We start from the raw sequence: 22,482 nt of genomic DNA, 5'->3' as shown, positions 1-22,482 counted from the left end.
GTTGATTCAAGAATACACATGCACACACACAAAAAAATACAAAAACAGGCAGTCACAGTTGTATTCACTTTATTTAATAACCCATGAATCTCTAAACTATGTAAACCCTGTAGATTAGGTCATATGTAGTATGTAGTGTATCACACATGTGATGTAAAAGGCAGTTTTATTTTTTTTTTTATTGGAGTCCACGTGAGCACTGCCTCATAATGAATGAGTGATGAGTTATGACTAGTCACGTAAACCTTCAATTGTTCGTCTAAGTATGCACACATCTCTCTTTTCAGTCAATCAATGTGGACAGAAGACTCAAGTTCACACGCAGGAATGTGCATGCTTTCAACAATCAATGTATGTTTACATGAACATGAAAAAAGAAAATGCAGCACCAAAACAACCCAGCATGCATACAGCATGCAGCATTCGGTAAACAGTCATTGATCATCTAATGAGAGATACACGTAACAAAAATAAACTGCTGCTCTTCATTTTGCCTAAGCTCCAAAGCTTTGCAGAAAAACGCAAAAGAAGGGGAATTCGCAGAGGCGGCCAATGTCACTGCTAGCACTGTGCAAGACTTTGCCTATGAAGCAACTGTCTTCAAATGCAGCCTCAGCCTTTTTGTTGCATTAAAGTACACAAAAAGGAATGTAATGCCAAATGCTCAATACAAGGCTCTTGAGCTGACACTGGATTAAAAAAATATGACTGAACTTTGCCAAGAGGTCTGAAAAAACTTTGCACCATTTTCGTACATACACACAGTGGTGCAAGAAGCAACGGAACAAGCTACGTGGTTACACCCAGCAAACAATGAAAGCAGGCAAACGTGGGAGGCGGAGACGCAATTTCCTAACTTGCTGCTCATTACATGCAGCTTGCTTATATCTTTGATGGCTCAGTAACTATGCTAGAGATCTCAGCAACAGGCAACTTCAGAAACAGGTGGCAAAACACTCCACTTGCATTCTTACGATGAGTGCACTAGACAAATGACCGAAACAAAACCACTTAGCTCATGGTACAGTACTTCCTGGTTAGGAACTCAGAAATTGAGTTATTAAAGAATTTAGCTAGCACTATTTGTCTCATAAAGAGAAGGTATACTTCAGACTGTTTTTCATGACAGTATTTCAAACTTTGACACGCAAAAAAAACATCTGAGAATAACAGAGGAGTAAGATGCATCTTTTTTCTTAAAATAGGTGATCAAAAGTGTCGTTCTGTTCACAATACTGCAAACAGCACAACACTCATGGAGTGGTGACCAATTTCATTTCTTACTTACTACAATATAAAAAAAAAATCTAAAAACCACACTTCGTGTTCCTCACAGCAGGGCGAAAACCTCCTGAATACAATACTTTTTCACTTCATAAGCACACAAAACCTACCTCACTTAAAATCTGAGTAAAGTAAATGCGATCCTCACTATAGCCCCCAATTGATTTGACACCTCTTGGACGAGCACTCCGCCACAACTCGACCAGTGCACTAACGCCAGAGTGTATGTAGGCATTTAAAAAAGAAGCCAACTGATGCCAATGGACAAGTCCACGCGCCAGGCAAAGAAATATTCTTATGGCACAAGTGTCGAGTGTAATGATTAAGCGTAGCTTGTGACCTACAGGCTAGAGTAGAAACTGCACAAAGCTCTCAACATGCAAGTTCAAATTCTGTGAACCTAAATACCTTTGAGGCAGATGAGAACCGATCCTCTCAAATGCCTTACAAAAAAAAAAGATATTTCTGCCCGTTATTCTTCAGACGGCGTCAACTTCAGTGCTGACTCAAAATGCCCTTGATTGCACAAAACGGCGCCAACACAAAAACAGGAACAGGCGCGCATGACACGGGATCATGACTGATGGCAGGATAAAGTCTTGAGGGACAATACACATGTGCAAATCAGAAGCAAGAAACAAAAACTTTCAAGGCAAAATTGCACGCAAGCGAAAGGAGCGAAAAAAACAGCAACTCTTTTCCATTTGTGCACAGCAAAACATGTGAACAGTGTAAAAGTGCATCATTCACATGCTGCACCAACAGCGTCAAGCAACATCGCAGCAGTGAACAGCGCTGCCATGATACGAGTGAGCAACAACAAAAACCCCATAGTTACCAGCTATGACATAATGACATTGCACTCCTGAAGGATGGGATAAGATGTCAGGCTGCGCTTTAAATATGTGAATGGCAATGTTACCTGCATAATTATACACAGGTGTTGCCACAGAGGCAGCTGAGAAAATAAAAGGGGGGGGGGGGGGGGGAATTAAAAGAGCAGATGGTGACCAAATACCAGACAGCGGCGAACAAAGGTTACCAGAAAACTGGAATCTCTTCTCAAACAAGCTGACGGTGCTGTGAAAATGCCCATTTGCACAGCACTGCATGAAAACCCAGTTGGCTACCGCCTCGAGACATAACTCAAACACGAAGAGTGTACTGGTGAAGTGCGACGACAGAGGTACTAACGAAGGAGGATGAAAACACAGCCCTACGCACAGTCCCGTCCATAATATTAGACAGCATGCTTCAGAAGAAGTACTTTATACGTATGTATGCACATGCAGCTAATGTGCTGGCATATGAACCAAAGAAACCCTCATATCTTCTCTATGGAATGTGTGAGAAATTTTCAAATGCCGAAGCGTGCTCTGTAATATTTTGGCTGCACCTGTAGCGTCAGCACAAAATGAAACACGAATAGAAAAACGAGATGATTTTAGTTGAAGACGACTGAAATGCTAGCTCACTGAATTTTCACTTCGATGCCATGAAGACCACTGCGTTGAAGTGTTTACAGAGCCTGCCTGCATTTCTTCTTCGGTAGTTAATAGTTTTGAGTTTGTGTGTTTGTATTCAAGTTATCCTGTTCATGTTTCATTTGGCACTGACAGTACTTGCAAAACACAGTCCCGCCCTGCGATCTTATTGTAGTCACTGTCTTGCCGCACTACACCGAATATGCTTTCAAACGACAGCTAACCCAAGCTTTCACTTCAGTTGCTTACAGAAGCATAAAAAGAAAGTAGCAAATTTAAAGGATTCAAAGGATAGGATTCATAGGATAAAGGATTCAAAGGGGCCAGGACCCTGTCAAGCTGTTTCCACAGCTTTTAGGCCTGGCCCCTCTTTTTCTTGTTAAAAGGAAATAAAGTTGAACTTGAATTTGAACTTAACGGGCATAGGACAGCGCAGATCTTCATTTTCAAGCAAGAGAGAGAAAGTAATGAAACAGAAAGGTATTACAGTGGGCTCCCTTCAGGACAAACACTTCTGAAGTGAATTCTCCGAGCGTTGGTCTTTGTTACCATACAAACACAACACCAGCAAAGTCTACTTAACATGACACACTTAACTAATGCATGCTGGTAGATAAGAACCACTGCAGTGCCAGGGTGAATAGTAATGCACAGCAGAAAGCGGCTGATTGATTTGTTTATGCCACTATATTGTGTTGTGTGTGGAAAAATGGTGTAACATAGAGAGAAACAGCATTAAAGAAAGCATAATTAAAGAGGCTAGCATGAGCAGTTTTTCTAGGTTGCCACAATGCTCAGTGGTGGGTAGTCTCGCATGCTACATGTAATTAAGTCCTGGTCTTCAAACAAAGTAACAGTTTATTCATGATCATGACCGCGAGAAGTTCATCACACAAATGCCCCGACAGAAGTCCTTTGGAAAATGGATTTCGCAAGGAAATATTTGCCCATGTGACAAAAGAGTAAATGTAGTAGAAATAGCTAAAACCCAAAACAAATGTAAGTAGCTAATTGCAGTTTTTGCCTTGGCGTTCTGAAAATATTTTCCCTTCGGAGTGCTCACATTTCTTTTTCATATACGCTTGTCTCACTTCTAGATGATTAATAACCCCAGCATTTTCTTACACGACCTGATAACTTAGACAATTCTATGAAGCCAGTAAATGACCATGTCTGAATTAGTGGTGGGTATGGGCGATATTTTAGTGTAACGAGCGCGAAAAAATCTTTGGGTTGGGACTCCCTTCAAAAACGTAGGAAAGTTCTGCGTTTAAAATTATTTCATAACATATTTCATTCTAGAACTGGAATAGACAAAACCAAATATATAGCCAATCCTGATTACGTGTCTTTACGAAGAGATCATCCACTTAAAGAATACAGATGCCGGACTGACCTTTTTAAAATGTCTTTTTTCCCTAAAACGGTTTCGGAATGGAACAAGCTGCCTGAGGAAGTAGTGTCCATATTATCAAATGATTCATTTTCTTCCATGCTGTGACATTTTTTATGCATAATAATTCCGTGTTCTTTCTATCTCATTGTTATCTTTTTTTTGTAACCACCTGCATGAGGTAGCATTCGTGTACTTTTTGTTCAAACCCCCACTGTAATGCCAGACAATGGCGCTGTGGGTATGATGATAAATAAATAAATAAAAAAGATACTGTTAGTTTGCCCAGTACTGTCATGCTTGCCCTGAAGGGAGCCTTCTGAAATGCTGACGTCAGTAATATTTTGCTTAACTATTGCAATGAAACTAGGATCTCTTCACGCCTGGTCACTGTGCACTACACAAAAAAAAACAATACATTCAGATATTCCACCTCACCCTGACATTTCACAAATGCGTGCCTCAAGAACTGATAACACCCACACTACCCAAAAAAAAAAAAAGGGCAAGTTTTAGGGCTGCAAATGAAGCTTCAAAACCTATCCTGCAAAATGTGACACAAAAACAACAGCTGCAAGAGTGGAACCCTAGAAGTCATCATCATCACACATCGTCGGGCTACTTTTTGATATGTAGCAGTGACTTTTTCGATTCCTTGAAGCTGAGGGATGTAAACCACGTGTACCACTCTTTCTGTATTTATTTTTGCTACAGCTACGCAACAGCATCGCAACAAACAACAGTATATTGTGTTAACCTACGTGAGTTCCGAACGAGAACTGCTCTTAGTGTAGCCATCACAACGTTCTCCGCACATGGGCAGAAACTGTGACAAGTCTACTGTGACAACTGCCTGCTTCTCCCAAGGACCATGCTCGAAATGTACACTTTTGTATAAAAAGACGCTAATGCTAAAGACAATATCAATACTTCACGCACCGGTGCAGTATTTGAGCACACTGCTTCCACTCTTTAGCAAGCCTGCTTCACACAGAGTGGTGAAGAACGGCAATGCTTGCGGCTACAAGTATTAGACGCAGCTCGTAGCCAACGTCATCGTTTTCCTTGCTAGCGATGAGGTCTTGTAGCAGTCATGCAAACAAAGTAGCAAAACTATCACTTTCACTTGCATCTGCTTTCATCAAGTACGACAGAGCGAGCTTAGTATTGCATTCTGCCCATGACTACAAGTACACATCTGTATGTATAGGAGCAACAATTACAAGCTTAAACAAAATGAACAACACTGTGCTTGCAATTGCAGCCATGTTTTGTGTAAGCTGTTCCCATACAATCACATACCTCTGCCTCGATGCCCCACTTAGAGATGAGCTCAGTGCCTAATATCTCCTACAGGAGATTATTTTTTACTCACCGATGTTGCTGGCAATCAAGGTGAAAGGGCGAGGTAATATGTTCATCACTGATCAATGTTGATGACGATTTGATTTTAATGGTGCCATGGCAGCTTGACCAACGAGTGCCATAGCTAACATGTTTCAGTCTACACAAGATGGATTCAATGACCCAGTTTTTCCAAGAATTTCACTACACAGAAGTTGAGCGCCAAGCCAGGAGAGAGCTTGTAATCAGAGGGAAATTGTTGGGAACCCAGTGGCATTGGGGATTGAACCCCACACCTCCCACATACGACACAGATGCTCAAACCACTGTGATCCACAACTCTGATCAAGACAGGCAGAATGTTTACCTGTTCTCTGGTTACTTTTTCTTGCTATACCCTCACTCTCATTTGTCATAAGTGCAGGCCTTCAAACTTAACAGGCTAGGAAGAGTGAAGCTTTGGTTTGGCACTGGTTACAGCTGAGGCATTCACTAGATGTGTGCACACGCCAATGATTGGTAGCATGCTTGATCTGTTCAGTGTGCCAGATATGATTGCAACGTTCGTGGCTCGCCGGGTCTCTAGTGAATCACGAAACTTAACATTTTCACACCTAACATTTGCTTCGCACTAACCTGTAACAAATGCTGGCAGTGCCTGTATTACAAACAACTCTCGCTGAAGCGATATTGCACAAAGCCGAACTAAAGCATGCCGTGCTCATCATTTTGGGTGAAGCAGACCACCACACAACCATCATTCACTCAGAAGACATCTTTTTTTTTTTTTTTCAACAGCCACACGAGGGTAGATGATACTTGAAAAGAATGACACGATCCCTGAACATGAGTCAACATTCTTAAACAAGGAACTGGATCACCCTTTTCTAACTGGAAACAAGATGACGGAACAGGTGACACACTCCCTCCAACAAAACGAAAAGCAATGTCAACCATTCCACGCTCTTTCAAAAACAATGGAAAGAAGAAATTAATACACAGGTGCTTCTGTTCAGCAGTGGAGCGCGCGGTTTGCACACACCCACCCAGTCCTCAAACTTTGGCTGGCTCGCTGCCTGGATACCAGTCTGGCCTGAGCAAGCGAGGCGCTGCGAGGTCAGCAAGCAGGCAACCTTCTTTCTCTCTCTCTCTCTTCCATCCCGTTTTGATAAAGAAGTCCGCAAAGTCATTTAGAAACATATGGAGGCACTCTGGTGGTATATAGCGATGGTGCGGAGTCGATGTCGTTGCACCCAGTCTGTCTTCGTATTGCAGTACTCGGTCGACAGGACAACAAGCTGTGCACTGAGGCTGCAGAAATCTGATGCTTCTAGAGCTCGAGTTAGCGAGAACTTAGCTGAATGTGTTTCTTGTAGGCAGAGCACACAGCTCATTTCCTACTGAAAACACTCTATTTTCTCCAGATGGCTGAAATAACAAAAGTGCGTGCTTATGACTTGCATATATAGATGGCATGGCTGCTAGCAACCGATTATCAATTTGTTAACTGATATTACGGTGACATGCAAATAAAAGCAGCTAAAAACAACGTGTAGTTTTCGGTAGCTGGCACTGGGATCCCGAGCAGTAACATATGAAAACTGAAATTAAATTCCCGTTCTCGGCAATTCCTGTGCCAAAACAGTTAGGATGCCCTGTGATCTTGATGATGTGTCCACAGAAGCGGCACAATGCATTCAATGCGAGTAATAAAGTACTCACAACTGCACACGTCTTTCCTTTCAGCATCTGTGTGAACAGTTGAGCCGTGCTGGGGATGCAAAACAGGAGCCCGTCGGGACTGAATTAAGGGGCTTAATGTTGAGATCAGAGTGGCCTTTTCAACGTGCCTGAGACAATTTAACAGCTACCACTGACTAGCTTCTTTCAATCTTCGTGAGTCATACTAAGAAGCCACTTACGCTTCTTAGTCTTGAAAGAAACATACAAAAAGAAAGACTGCATGTGTGAAGCTTTCAACACTGCTCAGTATGAACAAGTCAACCTTCAAATTAAATTAAAACCCACAAAAATTGCTTTCACACTGGTTTCTTAACCGTCGCAAAAATTGAGCAAAGAGAAAAAAATATACACTGCAGTGATGAAGAGCAAGTGGAAATAAAAATTGCAGATGGCTGTAAAAGTACTACTTGCAACAGTAAGAATGGCTGCTCTCCAAGGAGCAGCTCTATGCAATCGAATAAGGAATCAATCAGATGTGCCTACTAAACATGCTTTTCATCATTAGTGGCAATAACTGCAGTGGAATATAATTAAAAACTAAAAAGAAATACTTGCTGACTCACAGCTGCATTTTTTATGTGCCTGAAACAAAAAATGCATTGCACAAGTGCGCAGCTGTGTTTGCTGGTGCATGAATATAGCTCTTGAGGAAGAGACCATGCCATAAAGTTTGAATGCAGTACGCCAAAACAAGTCTCATTAACTAGTGGTTCCTAGTTTCTTTGAAAAGGCTACAAGGAATATTAAATAAAACTCCTAAATAAACTTTTCTTTCGTTGTTGATTCTTAATGCACTGCACAGTGCCACAGACATGCACTCAAGATAAGAAGCTAAATCACTCTGTAGGAAAGGGAAGCTAAAAACATGTGATAAGCACTATAATGCCATAATGCTGAAGCTAAATGTGCATTAAACCTTGGAAATTGCAAGCCTTCAAAACAAAAGTATCAAAGCAAGCTGCCCTTTCCAAAGCAATGATACCATTCCAGGTAAAGCGAAGCAGCAATAGCTACAAGCTACATTCAGAATACAATGATAATATGTAAAAAAAATCCAGCTGTAATCTCAACACTTAAAGGATCAAACTGGAGAAGTCTGAAGATCACAGCCTTGACTTCTTGGCTCTGGAATATTACGAACATTACAAAGATGGCGCAATTAAAGTGCCAAGAAGTTATATATTAAAAGTGCAAAAGAAGGGAAACGTCCACGCACGCCTTGCACAGTGCCCTGTTCAAAAACTAGGCCAGTAAACAGCTTGAAATGCAAGATGACATAAAATGAAGAATGAAAAGAAGCTGAGGCTATAGAAACAAACCAAGTCTTAAATGCTTAAAAGTTTCTCAGACAGCAATCTCTGAACTGACGTCAAACCCCTGCCATGCGAACCAATGAAACAGACTTTGAAAAATCGAAGGATGCACAGTGCTAGAGAAGTAAACATTTTTGTTCACGGCTAGATTTGAAGGTAAGTTGGAGACTAAATAAAGGAAAAGAAAGCTAACACTTTATATGAAAAAAAAGCTATCAAGATAAAATAAAAAGATCAGCAAAATTGGCTCGCCACAGTGTCACCTCAAAGCCAAAAAGATTGAGGCTGCCGTAAAATCACTTTTTCAGCCTTTAACCCTGTCTTTTCTGCCAGGAAAGATTAATGCTTCGGCGGACACCCCTCTCAAGAGCAAGATGCTAAACAAGGTGCAAAGAGCATCGCATTTCTACAGCCTGTGCACAGCCCTGCCCTCTCCAAAGGTGTGTGACCACTGCTGCTGCTGTCTCGACGATGACGAGAGTGGCGTCGTGTGTGGCACAATGACACGGCTGATTGGTGGTTGGCGCCTTCACTGGGAGCGGCAGCGCATCGCAGAGCAAGAGGGGGAAAGTCAGTGAGGGGTGTCCGCTCCCCTCCTGTCGGCTTGTCAGTACACCCACGAGACTGGCACCCACTGGGGGCTGTTGTCCAGTGCCTCCAGGGTGGTCTCCAGGGTGTGGATGGTCTCCTCGATGTCGTTGTTCACCACTGTCAAGTCAAAGAAGTGGCCGTACGCCTGGCGGAGGAGGTCACTCTCCTTGGCCAGCCGCTCAAGGCTCCCGTCAACCTGCAGGGACGCCATTCATCATCATCTTCATCATCAGCCTGGCTACGCCCACTGCAGGGCAAAGGCCTCTCCCATGTCTCTCCACTTAACCATGCCCTTCGCCAGTTGCGGCCACCAGGGCCGCCGCGGTGGCTCAGTGGTTATGGTGCTTGGCTGCTGACCCAAAACACGCGGGTTCGATCCCGGCCGTGGCGGTCGAATTTCTTTGGAGGAGAAATTCTAGAGGCCCATGTACTGTGCGATGTCAGTGTACATTAAAAAACCCCAGGTGGTCGAAATTTCCGGAGCCCTCCACTGCAGCGTCTCTCATAGCCTTAGTTGCTTTGGGACGTTAAACCCCATAAACCAAACCAAACCAAACCAGTTGCGGCCACCGTATTCCCGCAAATTTCTTAACCTCATCCGCCCACCTAACTTTATGCCGCCCCCTGCTACGCTTGCCTTCCCTTGGTATCCACTCTGTTACCGTTAAGGACCAGCGGTTATCTTGCCTTCGCATTACATGCCCTGCCCAAGCCCACTTCTTCCTCTTGATTTCAACTAGGATGTCATTAGGGACGTCATTAACTTGAAACAAAATGTTGTGTGTGCCCCATGGCAGTAGTGTGCGTATATGTGCTGCTGGCAACAGGAAAATGACAAAAACTGAACCGAGGGCATAGACAGCAATCGAGAAACAAATATTTTATTCATTCCTTTCTTTAAATGTAGCAGAATAATAATAAAAGAAAATGATTATTTTTATGCTAGAAAAGCTGTAGAAAGTGGCGTGAAGCGGGCCCCCTCTTTTAACTGTTATGCAAAAGGTGAGGGCAAAAATAAAGAAAACAAATGTAATGGCACTGCCAGTAACTAATCCTAGACACCTGTAGTGACATCACTTCATCATCACCATCGTCAGCCTGACTACGCCCACTGCAGGGCAAAGGCCTCTCCCATGTCTCTCCAATTAACGCTGTTCTTACACATCACTTACTGACTGACAAACATGCTCGCTGTTTGAGGCTGAGGATCTTTGAACTGCTCATATTATGTCAAACTCGACACACATTACAAAAAAATAGTGTTACAACGCTGCATGCTCAGTGCACAATCTGAAGAACACAGTAGTGATTTGAGAAACCTCCTCTTCTAATCTAATTACTGCACACTGAGAATAATTGTACTGTAGGTAAACCTCCATAAATAATACGCTCAGCTAATCTACCATTTTTAGCTAAATTTCTTGGCTGCACTTATTCCACAAGCCGAAATTTATATGGTGAAACCCCGCACCCTGTTCTTTAGTCCTTGACATAATTTGATGTCACACAAAAGCTTGTTAGCACTACTTTACTCTGCATGCCTCAGTGGCACTGAATCATAAACTATGTTTCCATAGCACTCCAGTTAAGTTAACATTGTGTACTCAGGATCATGCACATGCTCTTACATTATTCCAATTGTTTTAAATAGTGTAGTGCAGTATAGCGTAGTGTAGTGTAGCATAGTGTAGTGTAGTGTAGCATAGTGTAGTGTAGCACAGTGTAGTGTAGCATAGTGTAGTGTAGTGTAGCGTAGTGTAGCATAGTGTAGTGTAGCATAGTGTAGTGTAGTGTAGTGTAGTGTACTGCATAATCAGGAGTGCCATGCCCATATTTTTATTCTTTATTCACTTGTGTGTTCTCATTTCTTGACCACTCCCCACTATAATGCCTTCAGACTTGAGGTTCCCAATAAATAATGTCATTCCATGCAAAGCCTTTGCCAGCTCAAGGTGACTTACGTCGTGCATAGATGTTAATGAAGGTGCTGCAATGAAGACCACATATGGTGCATATTCCCCAGTGCGAAGAATCTTCAGTGCCTAGAAGGAAATACAAAGAAATCAAAATGCCAGTATGTTTCACCATACATAGCAGCAGCAGCAAAACACGCATTAAAAAACAAAATGGGGGGGGGGGGGGGGGGGGGGGGTAACAAACTAATGAAGTGGGATTCCAGCTGACAGCATTTCTAATGCACCTGAAATATGAGAACACCATCTCTTTGTATATTGTGCTCGTTAAAATGAGACATGGATAACAAATTCATCTTACTGCAGCTGCTAATATGTAATATTAAAACAAGTAATTATCGCTACAGTTAGCAACTCAAGCAAGCCTTATGCCATTAAAACTCAATTATCACCACCACAAACAACTTCAAATACCAATTAAAAACTAATTAATTAAGCACAATTCAGTACAAAGTAAAAAAAAATCCTCTCGTGGTACACAAGTCAGATGGCATTTGTCTCCAGGACAGATCCACTAGGCCTAGTAAGTCTAGTAGATCATTAGGCCTTGAATTTATTCATTCAAGGCCTTGATCAAAAAACACAGATGCTCCCTTGTTCTATCCAGGGTGAAATTATCTGTCCTGGCATAACTGAAGAAAATGCACATCTGAGCTAATGTTAGCCGAAACAGAAAACTTCCACATTTAAAATGCGGTAATTAACAAAAAACCACTGCCGAACGGCGTCTCCGCAACAGTGAAGCTTGCGCAAGCCAACCGTTCAGCCAAGAGAGGCACTGATATTTGCTGCTCCAAGTGTCACTTCACTGGGCATTTTACGAGTCTTATAACACAGCGTGAGCCCCAGATCATAAACGCAACAGATTCCATTGGTCATAAGTTTACATATACTATACTGCCAGCTCACCTCAGCCCACACTAATATCATCGTAACCCTCTTTCATTCTCTCCCCTTGTGCAGGGTAGCAGGACAGTCACAGCAAAGATTGGCCCCTCTGCCTTTTCTTACAGCTGAATCTCTCTTCCTTTCCTATAAGTGTGCACCACAACCTAGTTGTTCAAAGAAGCTAAGGGCTGTGAAATCATTGGAAAGGCTGCAATGAAGAGTGAAAAAAATAAGGAAACACTGTCACAATTTGGGTTATGGCTATCGTTTGGTTATTTTAGAAAAAAGGCACACTGACATTTACTGCCACCAGCACCTTTTCTCAGGCACTTTTTTTTTTTTCAGACAACTTAAGAACACTGCTCAGGTGACACACCCCCCAGTTCACATTTTCACTGATGTCTTGTACAGGGGGCTCTCTAACTTGCAGTTTACTTTGCACAGAACCGGGCTCGATGCCAGCAATTCCTGTTTATTTAGTAGAAGGCAGAAATAGCTGTTGCCTCTGAACCTTGCTGTAGGAAAGAGAGGTCTACTAAGAGACCGCACTAGCCAGTGTAGCAATTGGTTAAAGAATGGCATAACTGGCAATCTTGCTGCTCTCTTCCATGGCACACAGGCTATACACCTTTTTCTGCTAATGGTCCCACCAACGAATGACGCAGAGAAGGAGTAAGTTGAGGAATGCAGTGTCTGTAATCAAGTCCGCTGGCAGGGCTCACTTTTCTGATCATGCAAGCACTGACATCAGAAGCATTATAAATGAAGGGACCCTGCAAGACAAGACGTTGATGTGAGTCGTGGCAATGAATAAGCTTCGACAGTGAGCAGGAGGAATTTCTCTGTGGTTGCCGAAACAAAGATGCAGGTCTTTGCAGGGTTCCTAACGCTCTGCTCATTTGCACACAGCTGCACGCACCTGGGGCTCAACGTCCAGGATGGCGACTTTTCCCTGGGCATGGATCTTGCGGATGGTGTCCAGCTTGGTGCCGTACATGGCATCCTCGTGGGTGCCGTACTCGAGGTACTCGTGCGACTCAATGTCCGACACCATCTCCTCGTGTGACACAAAGAAGTAGCTGCGCCCGTTCTCTTCACCCTTGCGCGGAGGACGCGTTGTGTCTGCACACATACGGGGAAGAGAGAGAAGGGGCGACGTTGTTCCAGTGCCCTTCTATCGACAGACCGTGTCGAGGAAGTCACTAAGGGGGCATAGATAGTTAGTCGCCAACTGTTGACGGCATCAGCAAGTTACACAAATGGGCAGCCTGGTACAACACTTTGGCGACATCTGTGAAAGAAACCTATGCAACAGGAATGAAGACAGCATAATCTATAAAACAGCAGATTTTAAAGAAAGATGCATTGACAGCAATCTTTCTTCGAATAATAAGGAGGGGTGCAAGAGAACAGCACGGAGCTCAAAATAAAACCTTTACTTAGCTGACAACACACAGACAACGGTGCAGAGTATACACCATGCATGTGTACAAACACCTAGGACGAGTGCTGAAACAGTAAAGATGATCTGAATTGAACAAGAGAAGCAGCAAGGCTGTACCTAACAGCAGATGACAAAAGGCACATCAAGAATAAAATATTCAAGCTTCCAGATCATCTACATGCATGCAAGCAGTATTTTGTATATGTGCTTTCTACCATACTGGTTTAACTGTAGAGTTGCTTTTACTGAGCTGCCTTTATGTAAATAAGACACCACATCAAACTGAAAAACAGAACTCCCTGCATCAGACTTAGAACGCACGAAAGTACCTAACATGTGCTGAGCACATAAACATTGCAATTTTAGTAAAAACATGTCACCTTAGCAAAAAAATAAAAAAGGCAGAAATGTAAGCAGACAGGAAGTCTAATAATGAATTTTAAAAATGATGTCTTAGCAAAGAAGTATGAACTGAACACAATTAACACATTAACAGATATAGGTAGTAATGAAAGAAATACAACAAAGCAAAACATAAAGAACTGCAATCTTCTTGCTGGTGCTGATTTTTAATAAACACTGTCACACAGAAAGCAAATGCAGTGGAAACAACCATACATTCGTGTTGTGTTGTGTTGGGTTTAGTGGCACATAAGCATCTAAGGCTATCATGCGCCAAGCTCAAGGCAGAGAGGAAACTGCTTTCAGGATAAATTTATAAAACTGGGAAAAGACACTGGTGGAGTAGAGGGCCTAAATTGTTAGTTCATATTACCTAGTGATGGCAAAGAAAATGAATTTTAGAAATGTCTAGTAGTGAAGCTTTAAAGGAGGTCGAGTAACTTCAGTGACCATTTGTGGCAGGGCAAGGATCTTGAGGCTCCCAACAAATCAAATAAAGACCTCAGCTTTCTTCTCAGGAATCAGAAAGTGACTGAGGTGTATCACCATACATAGCGAGGTGTAGGGTTAGAATTTAGAGCATTTCGAGGACACCTGCTTCCATTAAAAAGCTAAAAAAATACGCCACATTGACAAGTGCATCTTCACCTAAAATCAATGATGGATGAAAAGGAATGTGTTTGTTGTAAAATGGAGTAAAATATCTTTTTCCAAGTGATTCAAGTTTTGTGCACAAGAATAAGATGTGGTTTCATGCGAGTTTAACTCCGCATTTTTCACATTGTCTAAATAAGTTAGTAGGAAGTTGTGTGTAAGGTGTGTGTGTGTCCAATGCAGAGACAGCATAAAATTACTTCTATGAAACATTCCTGGTGCCTACAGGTTTTCCATTCACCCAATACAGGCTTTATCAAGTGCAGTTTGTTGTTTACTGCATTGTCCAAAATTTCCTGCCATTTAGCCTTCAAATTGCTGTGTATTAATATCATGCAGTCACTATCGGGCATGTTGACTTTGCTTTCACGACTACGAGCTTGTGCAGCACATAGGTTGGCTCTTTCATTTCCATCTATTCCAAAAAGACTTGATGCCCCGCAGAATTTTATCATATGTTCCTGTGTTGTGACTCTTTGTTTTGTATTATGCTTCGTACTAAGGATTCGACTGCATTTCTGGAATGTAATGCTGTGAGCAGGCTAAGTGAATCCATGTAGATTATGCTGCTCTCAATACTGCTATTCATTATTCTGCCTACCGCTACAGACACTGTTGCATCCATTGCAGATTTAGCTCCCTATAGTTTTGAAATTAAGCTGCCAACAGCATGGAAACCTTAAACAAATGAGGATAAAAGGCAAAGAACAAACAGCAGCATGCATTAACATTTTTTTGGCCTTCTGCAATTCGTTTCTGTTTCTTAAAGCTCTGCACCGTTCATCATGATCATCTATTAACTTATCTCATTGTTGAACATAATGCAGTCAACGATGCCATATCGTTTTAAGAAAGCAGGAACAGTGTCACACCCAGATACAGTGCCCTTGACATATGTGAACAGGTAATATTATGAACTGGTACTATTATAAAAAACAGATGCAAGATGGCCTGCGGCTTGCCACAGCTACACATATGGAAGCTGAACCAGAGGTCCTGGAGACCATACAGCAACACCAAAGCAGGAATCACTACCTAATTCAAAGATGCTCATCATGAAACAGCTTGGTCAAAGACTTCTGACTCTTATGAAGACGATGCAATGCATCCTGTTTTGCCCAAGTTTGGCACAGCTGGCCCGTTACTTGTGGCGCAGCTTCCATAGCAGTAGCCAGGATCATTACTGGCAGGAAAAACACATTTTTGGTAGTGTAGACAGAGCTTTATAACTAACGAATGAAAAGCCTTAAATGGCTTCAGTAAAGTGTTGTTTTCTAGACATAGTCTGTCGTCATCATTAACATCATGATTATAACCATAATCACCGTCACCACAGTATGAATATATTACTACTGCAGTTGAGCTTTTACTCTTCTCTTCGGGTCTAGTACAACTGCATGCATTAGAAAAGGAAAAGGAAGAGCTTCTTGTTGCTTGATGCTGTACTCACGTGGAATGGGATATGCATATTTGTTGGGGTAGCTGGCAATGAGGGTATTCTTGATGTGCCTTCGGCCCACACCATGAGCTCCTGCAAAAAGATCGTGAGAAAGGAAATAAAGTGAAATATGTACAAAGAAAGCATCACTTTTTTTTCCTTAAAGTGAGGTGTGGATATATCTCTGTTTTAATTAACAGTATCTTTTTCCTTGAACTTCCATTTCACTGTTCTCATAACAATGTCCAAGAACGAATGACACAAACTTTACCCACATAACCTACACTACTGAAGAAGGAAAAACAGCACAGAAACACAGGAAGAGAAAGAACACGATGGCTCTTTCGTGTTCTTTCTCGTCGACAAAGAACGCCGTGTTCTTCCTTGTTCCATGTTTCTGCGCAGTTTTCCCTTCTCAACTATGATGTACTAAGTCTCCGCCTTAACGTAGATAACCTACACGCTCCACAATAAAAATACAACTCCTATAACCTTACTCCAGAAGCCCGAGGCTGGCTATGCATGAATAGAAGCTACACAGAAGCAATATGGCACTGTACAAACGTTTTTATGCTATACTGACCCCTCTCATCATCATCAGCCTGACTATGCCCACTGCAGGGCAAAGGCCTCTCCCATGTCTCTTCAGTTAACCCTGTTCTTTGCCAGTTGCGGCCATCATATTCCCGCAAACTTCTTAATCTCATCCACCTACCTAACTTTCTGCTACCCCTTGCTGCACTTGCCTTCTCTTGGAATCCACTCCGTTACCCTTAAGGGCCAGCGGTTATCCTGCCGAATTCGCATTACATGCCCTGCCCAAGCCCATTTCTTCCTCTTGATTTTGACTGGGATGTCATTAACCAACGTTTGTTCCCTCACCCACTCTGCTTGCTTCTGACCTCTTAATGTTACACCTATAATTTTTCTTTCCATAGCTCGCCGTGTTGTCCTTAACTTAAGATGAACCCTCTTAGTTAGCCTCCACGTTTCTGCCCCACAGGTGGGTACCGGTAAGATACACCTGTTGTATACCTTTCTCTTGAGGGATATTGGCAAACTGCCATTCATGGTCTGAGAGAACCCGCCAATGTGCTCCACCTCAATGTTATTCTTCTAGCTATTTTCTTCTTATGATCCGGATCAGCGATCACTACCTGCCCTAAATAGACATTCTCTTGCTACTTCCAGCACCTCGCTACCAATTGCGGACTATACGTCATCTTTAATGGTTATACATTTGTGATGGCTAATTGCAAATTCAGAATGTTAAGAATTCAGAATGTTAAGAATTCAGAATGCAGCTTTTTACAAGTTTATCAAACTTTTACCTTATCTGTAAAAAATTCATTGATGTATATTGCAGCCCACGAGCTGCCTTGTTGATCTTCTCACTTGCAGAACCTGACAAGTGACTCATGTTTTTTTTCCCCAACGGAATGACGCTGTTCCAAATAAGACAAAACAAATAGGCGCACCAAAACTGCCATAGAAAGACTAGACAATGATGACAGCAGACTGCCAGCTTGCAAGCAAGATTATTTAATTCTTCTCATTCTTCCAGTGTGTGCAGATCACGGCATGACTCACCCAGCAGGACAAGTGTCTTTCGATGGAACGCTGGGAGCCGTACCACCTCCTCATAGGTGACAACATCCAGCTGATCGAACGCCGCGTTGTGCTTGGCCAGGTACTTGTCCTTGATGTGCTTCTTCTTGCGGCCGAATATGGAGCAGTTCACTGCAGAGTCCGAGGGGGCGGTGGAAGGCAGCGTGAGGAGACAGGTGCAAGCTTGTGCCTTCAGCGATAAGATAAGCATTAAGTTCACTGCATCGAGTAGCTTAGCGCTATAAGAAACTAGTGAGGGACACTTCTCCTGTTCATACTGTTGCGATACTCCTGATACAGTTCTTGAACGTGCGCCCTACTGTAGTTGAAATGCCAACTGGAAAGAGATTCCACCTGAAAGGCTGCAAATTTATTATGATCACTGGGACCCCACTTAGTGGTGCCTACAATGGCGCCATTGAGAGAGGGAGCTAAAATTCTGGAACAATGTTTACTTTGGTTTCCAAAACCAAGACAACATTCTGCAAAAACGCTTTGAGCTCTAAGCCTGCTGCACCTTGGTCGTTCTTGGCATGTTCCATGGCGATGCAAGCCATCCGCCACTCCTGGAGTTCGGGCGATGGAATGAGCCCGGCCGTGCCGTCGGCCGTCTCCTTCTTGGCCTGCCACCAGTTGTGGTCGTCCTTGCTGATCACCTGCGGCCCCGGCAGACCAGAACACAAACACACCTCCCTCTCTCTACTGCAGGCACAGCAAAGCACTCGTGTGCTACAGCCTTACAGAAGCTAGCATGCAGTCAGTGCGGTGGCAAAGTAGATCAGTGCGAGCCTCTAAGCAGTGAATCAATAAATCATGAATGAACCACGTATTATTTTGTACAGCCACATTAACAGGCCTCAAAAATTCCACACTCTTATCAGTTTCATGTTATTGCACTCTAGACCATGTGCACTATCTACTTTGCCCACCATGCAAGAATGCAAGTAGGAAATAAGCGTTTGTGAGATATCTTGAAATCGAATGTCTCTCATTCCGTATGCTGCACAGAGCTAAATTAGTGAGCCTGATGACAGCTATAGAAATTATACTGCCTCCTACATCTGCAGAGTGCGACCGAGATTTAATGCATGAAAGCATTGAATATAATATTCTCAGTTAAGGTTTGATCACAAAAATGATCAGCATAGTGCTGATATTTCACACTCTAATGAAGTGGCTGGATTCTGAAACATAGGTTAAAAAAATTTCTAAAATTTTAAACGTGGTGTAACAACCATACTTTAAATACAAGAAATTTCTGTGAAGAGAGCACTGCTCATAGTTCAGGTCTTTTGTAGCATTGGTCTACACTATTAATGCAAAAATACTGCAACTTCTACAACACCACCTGTATTGAAACATTCTGCCATTTTATTCACTCTGCTGCAATAGGATCTACTAAAGTTTCAGCATCAGAGACAGCTCATGAGAGATATTTTGATCTGAAAAGCATGCAAGTCAACTTGACAAATTGAAACAACATAGCCACGAAAAAACAAGGAGACAGCAGAGAGCAGCAGAGGCCGAAATAAGGGGAAAAGACCTGTAGTATGTCCCCTGTTTGGAATGCAATGCCAGCTTGAGCACATGGAATGAGGTCATCATCCAGAGGGTTGTAGTCAAATTGGGCGCGAACATATATCTGGGGAAGAGAGACACAGGCAGCACGGTCAGTGGACCACTTGTGCTTCAAACGAGGAATAGTAGTTTGAACGAGACAACGTGCCAGTTTTGAACACCATAAAAAGAGGCAACAACTGCAAAATTCTTCTCAGCTGCTCTAGAAAATAGGAAATATGAGCAGCCTGGTACTAAAGTACATGGTATGCGTGGAGATAAGTGCCTAGCGCCTTAAATGATCAAAACTTGGTCAAGTAGAAAGGTGCACGCTTTCTACTCGACTCATTGCACAAACAAAAGTTATGGGTCTCGGTAAGCAGATTGCAAATGTATAACCAGCAGTGCCCCTAAATCACCTAGGGCACTAGTGCAATCATATCACATAACATGGCTCCATTTAATTTTGAGGCAACTGGCACAGACAGTATCGCAATAACTGGAAATCATTATCAATAAATTCACGTCTTTCAGAGCCTTAGCGTTTACAATACGTTCAAAGTTTCCTTTAGCAACAAATCAACACTTCTTTACAATATCTAAAGCTGTTGTTCCCCATGCAACACAAAATGAAAGTGAAATTTATCAGGACAAAAAAAATTTGAGAAAAGATGGCTCTCTGCAGCTCGGTAGCTATACAGTTGTTCACTGTGAGAAAATCCTCTTTGCTAAAATGACAAGACAGTATATGACGGTCTTATGCACACAAAACATGTCAACGGCAGATACCTGAAGATGCACTCTGTCACCTTGATTAGTAAAATGGATGAGCTCCTTTCTCTGACACAGGTATTTAGAGAGTTTTCGCTGCACCACCAGCCAAAATTGACTTGAAATGTCAGTTCCAAAATGAAAATTTAGTATTCTGAGTATTATACTGCACAGGACAGTCACACACACCAAGAACATACCATCTCTACTAGCCTGACTAAGTTCTTGACCACACTAAGATCTCGCTGCTAATGGGTGCAGAACCAGGCAGTAAAAATTTCAGCCACAAGCAGAAGGCAGATTTGAGACGGCAAGCATTTTTTGGCTGCTCAGAATGTCCGGAAGTGTTTAAAGAAATAAGGCTACCAACAAATGATACCATTTTTCCGTCATGCACACAAGAGCAAGCAAGGAATAACAGAAGCAGGCAAGACAGGACACTTGACAGACAAAGGACGTGCACAAATATGAGTGTAACAGACAAACAGACGCAAAATATGCCTAAGGATTGTGGAATACTGAATAAGAATATATAATATTCCGTACTCATCAAGGAATGTCATGTCAGCCTTTATGACAACATTTTCACGGCAACTAGTTTGGCGTGTTTGTATAGTTTCTTACCGGAAAGAAAATATTAGGAACCGATAAGAAAAATTGTGCCAAACAACAAAAGTAAATTTGAGTTTCCACCCACACCTAAAAGCTAAGTTCAGACAGCATATGGCATATCTAAAAATGCAGGCAGAGGATTCATGCCAGCAGAATGTTCGTCAGTCACTGAACATAGGTGGGAAAAAGGTAGCAGTTCCACAATTTATTACATTAATCCTTTGATGCAGAATTTTATTTAGAGAATGAAAATTAAGCTGAGAGAGTTTTGTAAGTGAAAGCTTAACAAGTTACAGCTTCATCATGCTCCTCTTTCATAGAAGGTCTAGAGACTAAAGTAAGATCAAGAGAATGTACAAACATAGAGTGGAGACCATGACGTTGACATAAACAAGCTCTCCAGGTTGTTGTTTTTAATATACGAGTGTGATATACATCCACGACAATGACCACTGAGCGTGCAATAAACTTTTTATTTGTCATTTTTAAAATGCATGGTACACTGCTAGGGTATATGTGACACTGTCACCACTTTTCAAGGCTGTGTAACAAAAATAAGTTCCCAGATATTTTCTCACTGTTGTACACTTTTAAGGTGGAGAGAAAAAAAATTAAGGTCAGCAAGTCCCAGAAAACATGAAGTGCACTGAAAACACGGATAAGAATGCATCTATACATTGTTAAAGCTGCCAACTGCCTCAATCAGGCCAAGCACAATAGCAACAATTAAATGTGAAAGCACAGACTTCACCCCAGCTGACCATTAGCGCTCTGTTAAAGCTATACCCTTCACATGTTCCATGTTTGTACCACAGCAGAATTCAGGCAGTCCAACAGTCCAGATAACAAATTAAAGGGACACTGAGGAGAAATTGAAGTTGGCTTGTATCGACAGAATACCAGCTCCTCATTACAAAAACACCACTCATACTGACAACAAAGCTCTTGTAACGTAGAAAAGAGCAAGAACCAAAATACAGGTATCGCTGCCACAGGCCAAACTCGCAAGTACACGCGTGATGACGTCATAGGACAAAACAGTGTTGCTAGAACCAATGGTTCTAGCAACACTAAGATGCTAGAACCAAAGGTTCTAGCAACACTAAAACACGAGAATCTACGAATCACTGAGGTGCAGCCAATGCCGTGGCCGCCGCGATCTGCTCCGGCGGCTCGGCGCTTCGATCGCGGAGGCCATGCCAATGCATGCGCAAATCTCCTTAACGTCGCCAGATGGCGCCACGTACCCGGCGGCTACGCGCGCGCCTGCAGCATTGGGACCAATCAGCGCCTGCTCACCGGCGGTAGGCGGGCTCCCGGTATTCCGCTAATGGTAACAAGCTACACGGTGTGCTAAAGGTGTCTGTTTGTGAGAACTTCGTTGACGACTTTGAGAACGGGATCCATCGTAACGCTGGCAAAACGCCGGTGCAAACGTAAACGAAGCGACGGTAGCGACGGCCGCAATAGCCGACAGATGCCTTCAACGCGCGGCCGGCGGTAGCTTTCTTTTCGGCTGCTGCTAGGCCACACTGCTGGCCGCCAGAAATCACGGAGTCTGAGTTATGTCACATGCACGTCATGTTTCACGTCACTTAGTCCTGTGTCGTCATAAGAGAATCCGAAGTTTGAGTCAGAGCGGCGGGAAAAACTTTTTCAACTTCGAATCCAAATTTCTTAGAAATAAATGCATCTTTCGCTGCCGGCCAAGTGGCAACGAAGCCATGAAATGCCGAACTATCGGATTTTGCTTTTAAAAAAATATTAATAGAGCTCTCCTCACTGTCCCTTTAAAAAAGGAGAAGCAATAAAAGAAACTCCAAGATTTGTCATCCCCGAGGCTGGAGATTGACAGCAGTAACTATCCTGATTCATTTCCCCACCCTCGTCTCAACCCCTCAGAGACTGCCCTCTCTCCAGCCCAGTTAGTCAAATGACCCCAGCTGGCACATTCAGAAAAGAGCTTGCTTCCTAGCTCACATG

General features: G+C 42.7%; 1 protein-coding gene across 4 annotated transcripts in view; it reads right to left on the bottom strand.

The window, feature by feature from the left end:
* Nucleotides 1-52: 52 nt before the first annotated feature.
* Nucleotides 53-22,482, bottom strand: part of CASK (peripheral plasma membrane protein CASK) — a 629,306-nt gene continuing 606,876 nt past the window's right edge. For all 4 annotated transcript variants that reach the window (XM_089546010.1, XM_089546012.1, XM_089546011.1 and 1 more), the window contains 7 exons: nt 19,103-19,201; nt 18,077-18,215; nt 17,542-17,691; nt 15,964-16,044; nt 12,933-13,135; nt 11,114-11,194; nt 53-9,348 (listed from right to left, as the gene is read on the bottom strand). In XM_089546010.1, coding sequence (XP_089402136.1) covers nt 9,169-9,348; nt 11,114-11,194; nt 12,933-13,135; nt 15,964-16,044; nt 17,542-17,691; nt 18,077-18,215; nt 19,103-19,201 — 933 coding nt within the window. In that variant the 3' untranslated portion in view covers nt 53-9,168. The remainder of the gene's footprint in view (nt 9,349-11,113; nt 11,195-12,932; nt 13,136-15,963; nt 16,045-17,541; nt 17,692-18,076; nt 18,216-19,102; nt 19,202-22,482) is intronic.

The sequence above is a fragment of the Amblyomma mixtum genome, chromosome 5 (assembly GCF_055824585.1).
Source record: "Amblyomma mixtum isolate Tamu chromosome 5, ASM5582458v1, whole genome shotgun sequence".
NCBI classification, from domain to species: domain Eukaryota; kingdom Metazoa; phylum Arthropoda; class Arachnida; order Ixodida; family Ixodidae; genus Amblyomma; species Amblyomma mixtum.
Note: the sequence above shows the minus strand (reverse complement) of the source record. Positions and strands in the feature narration are given on the sequence as shown.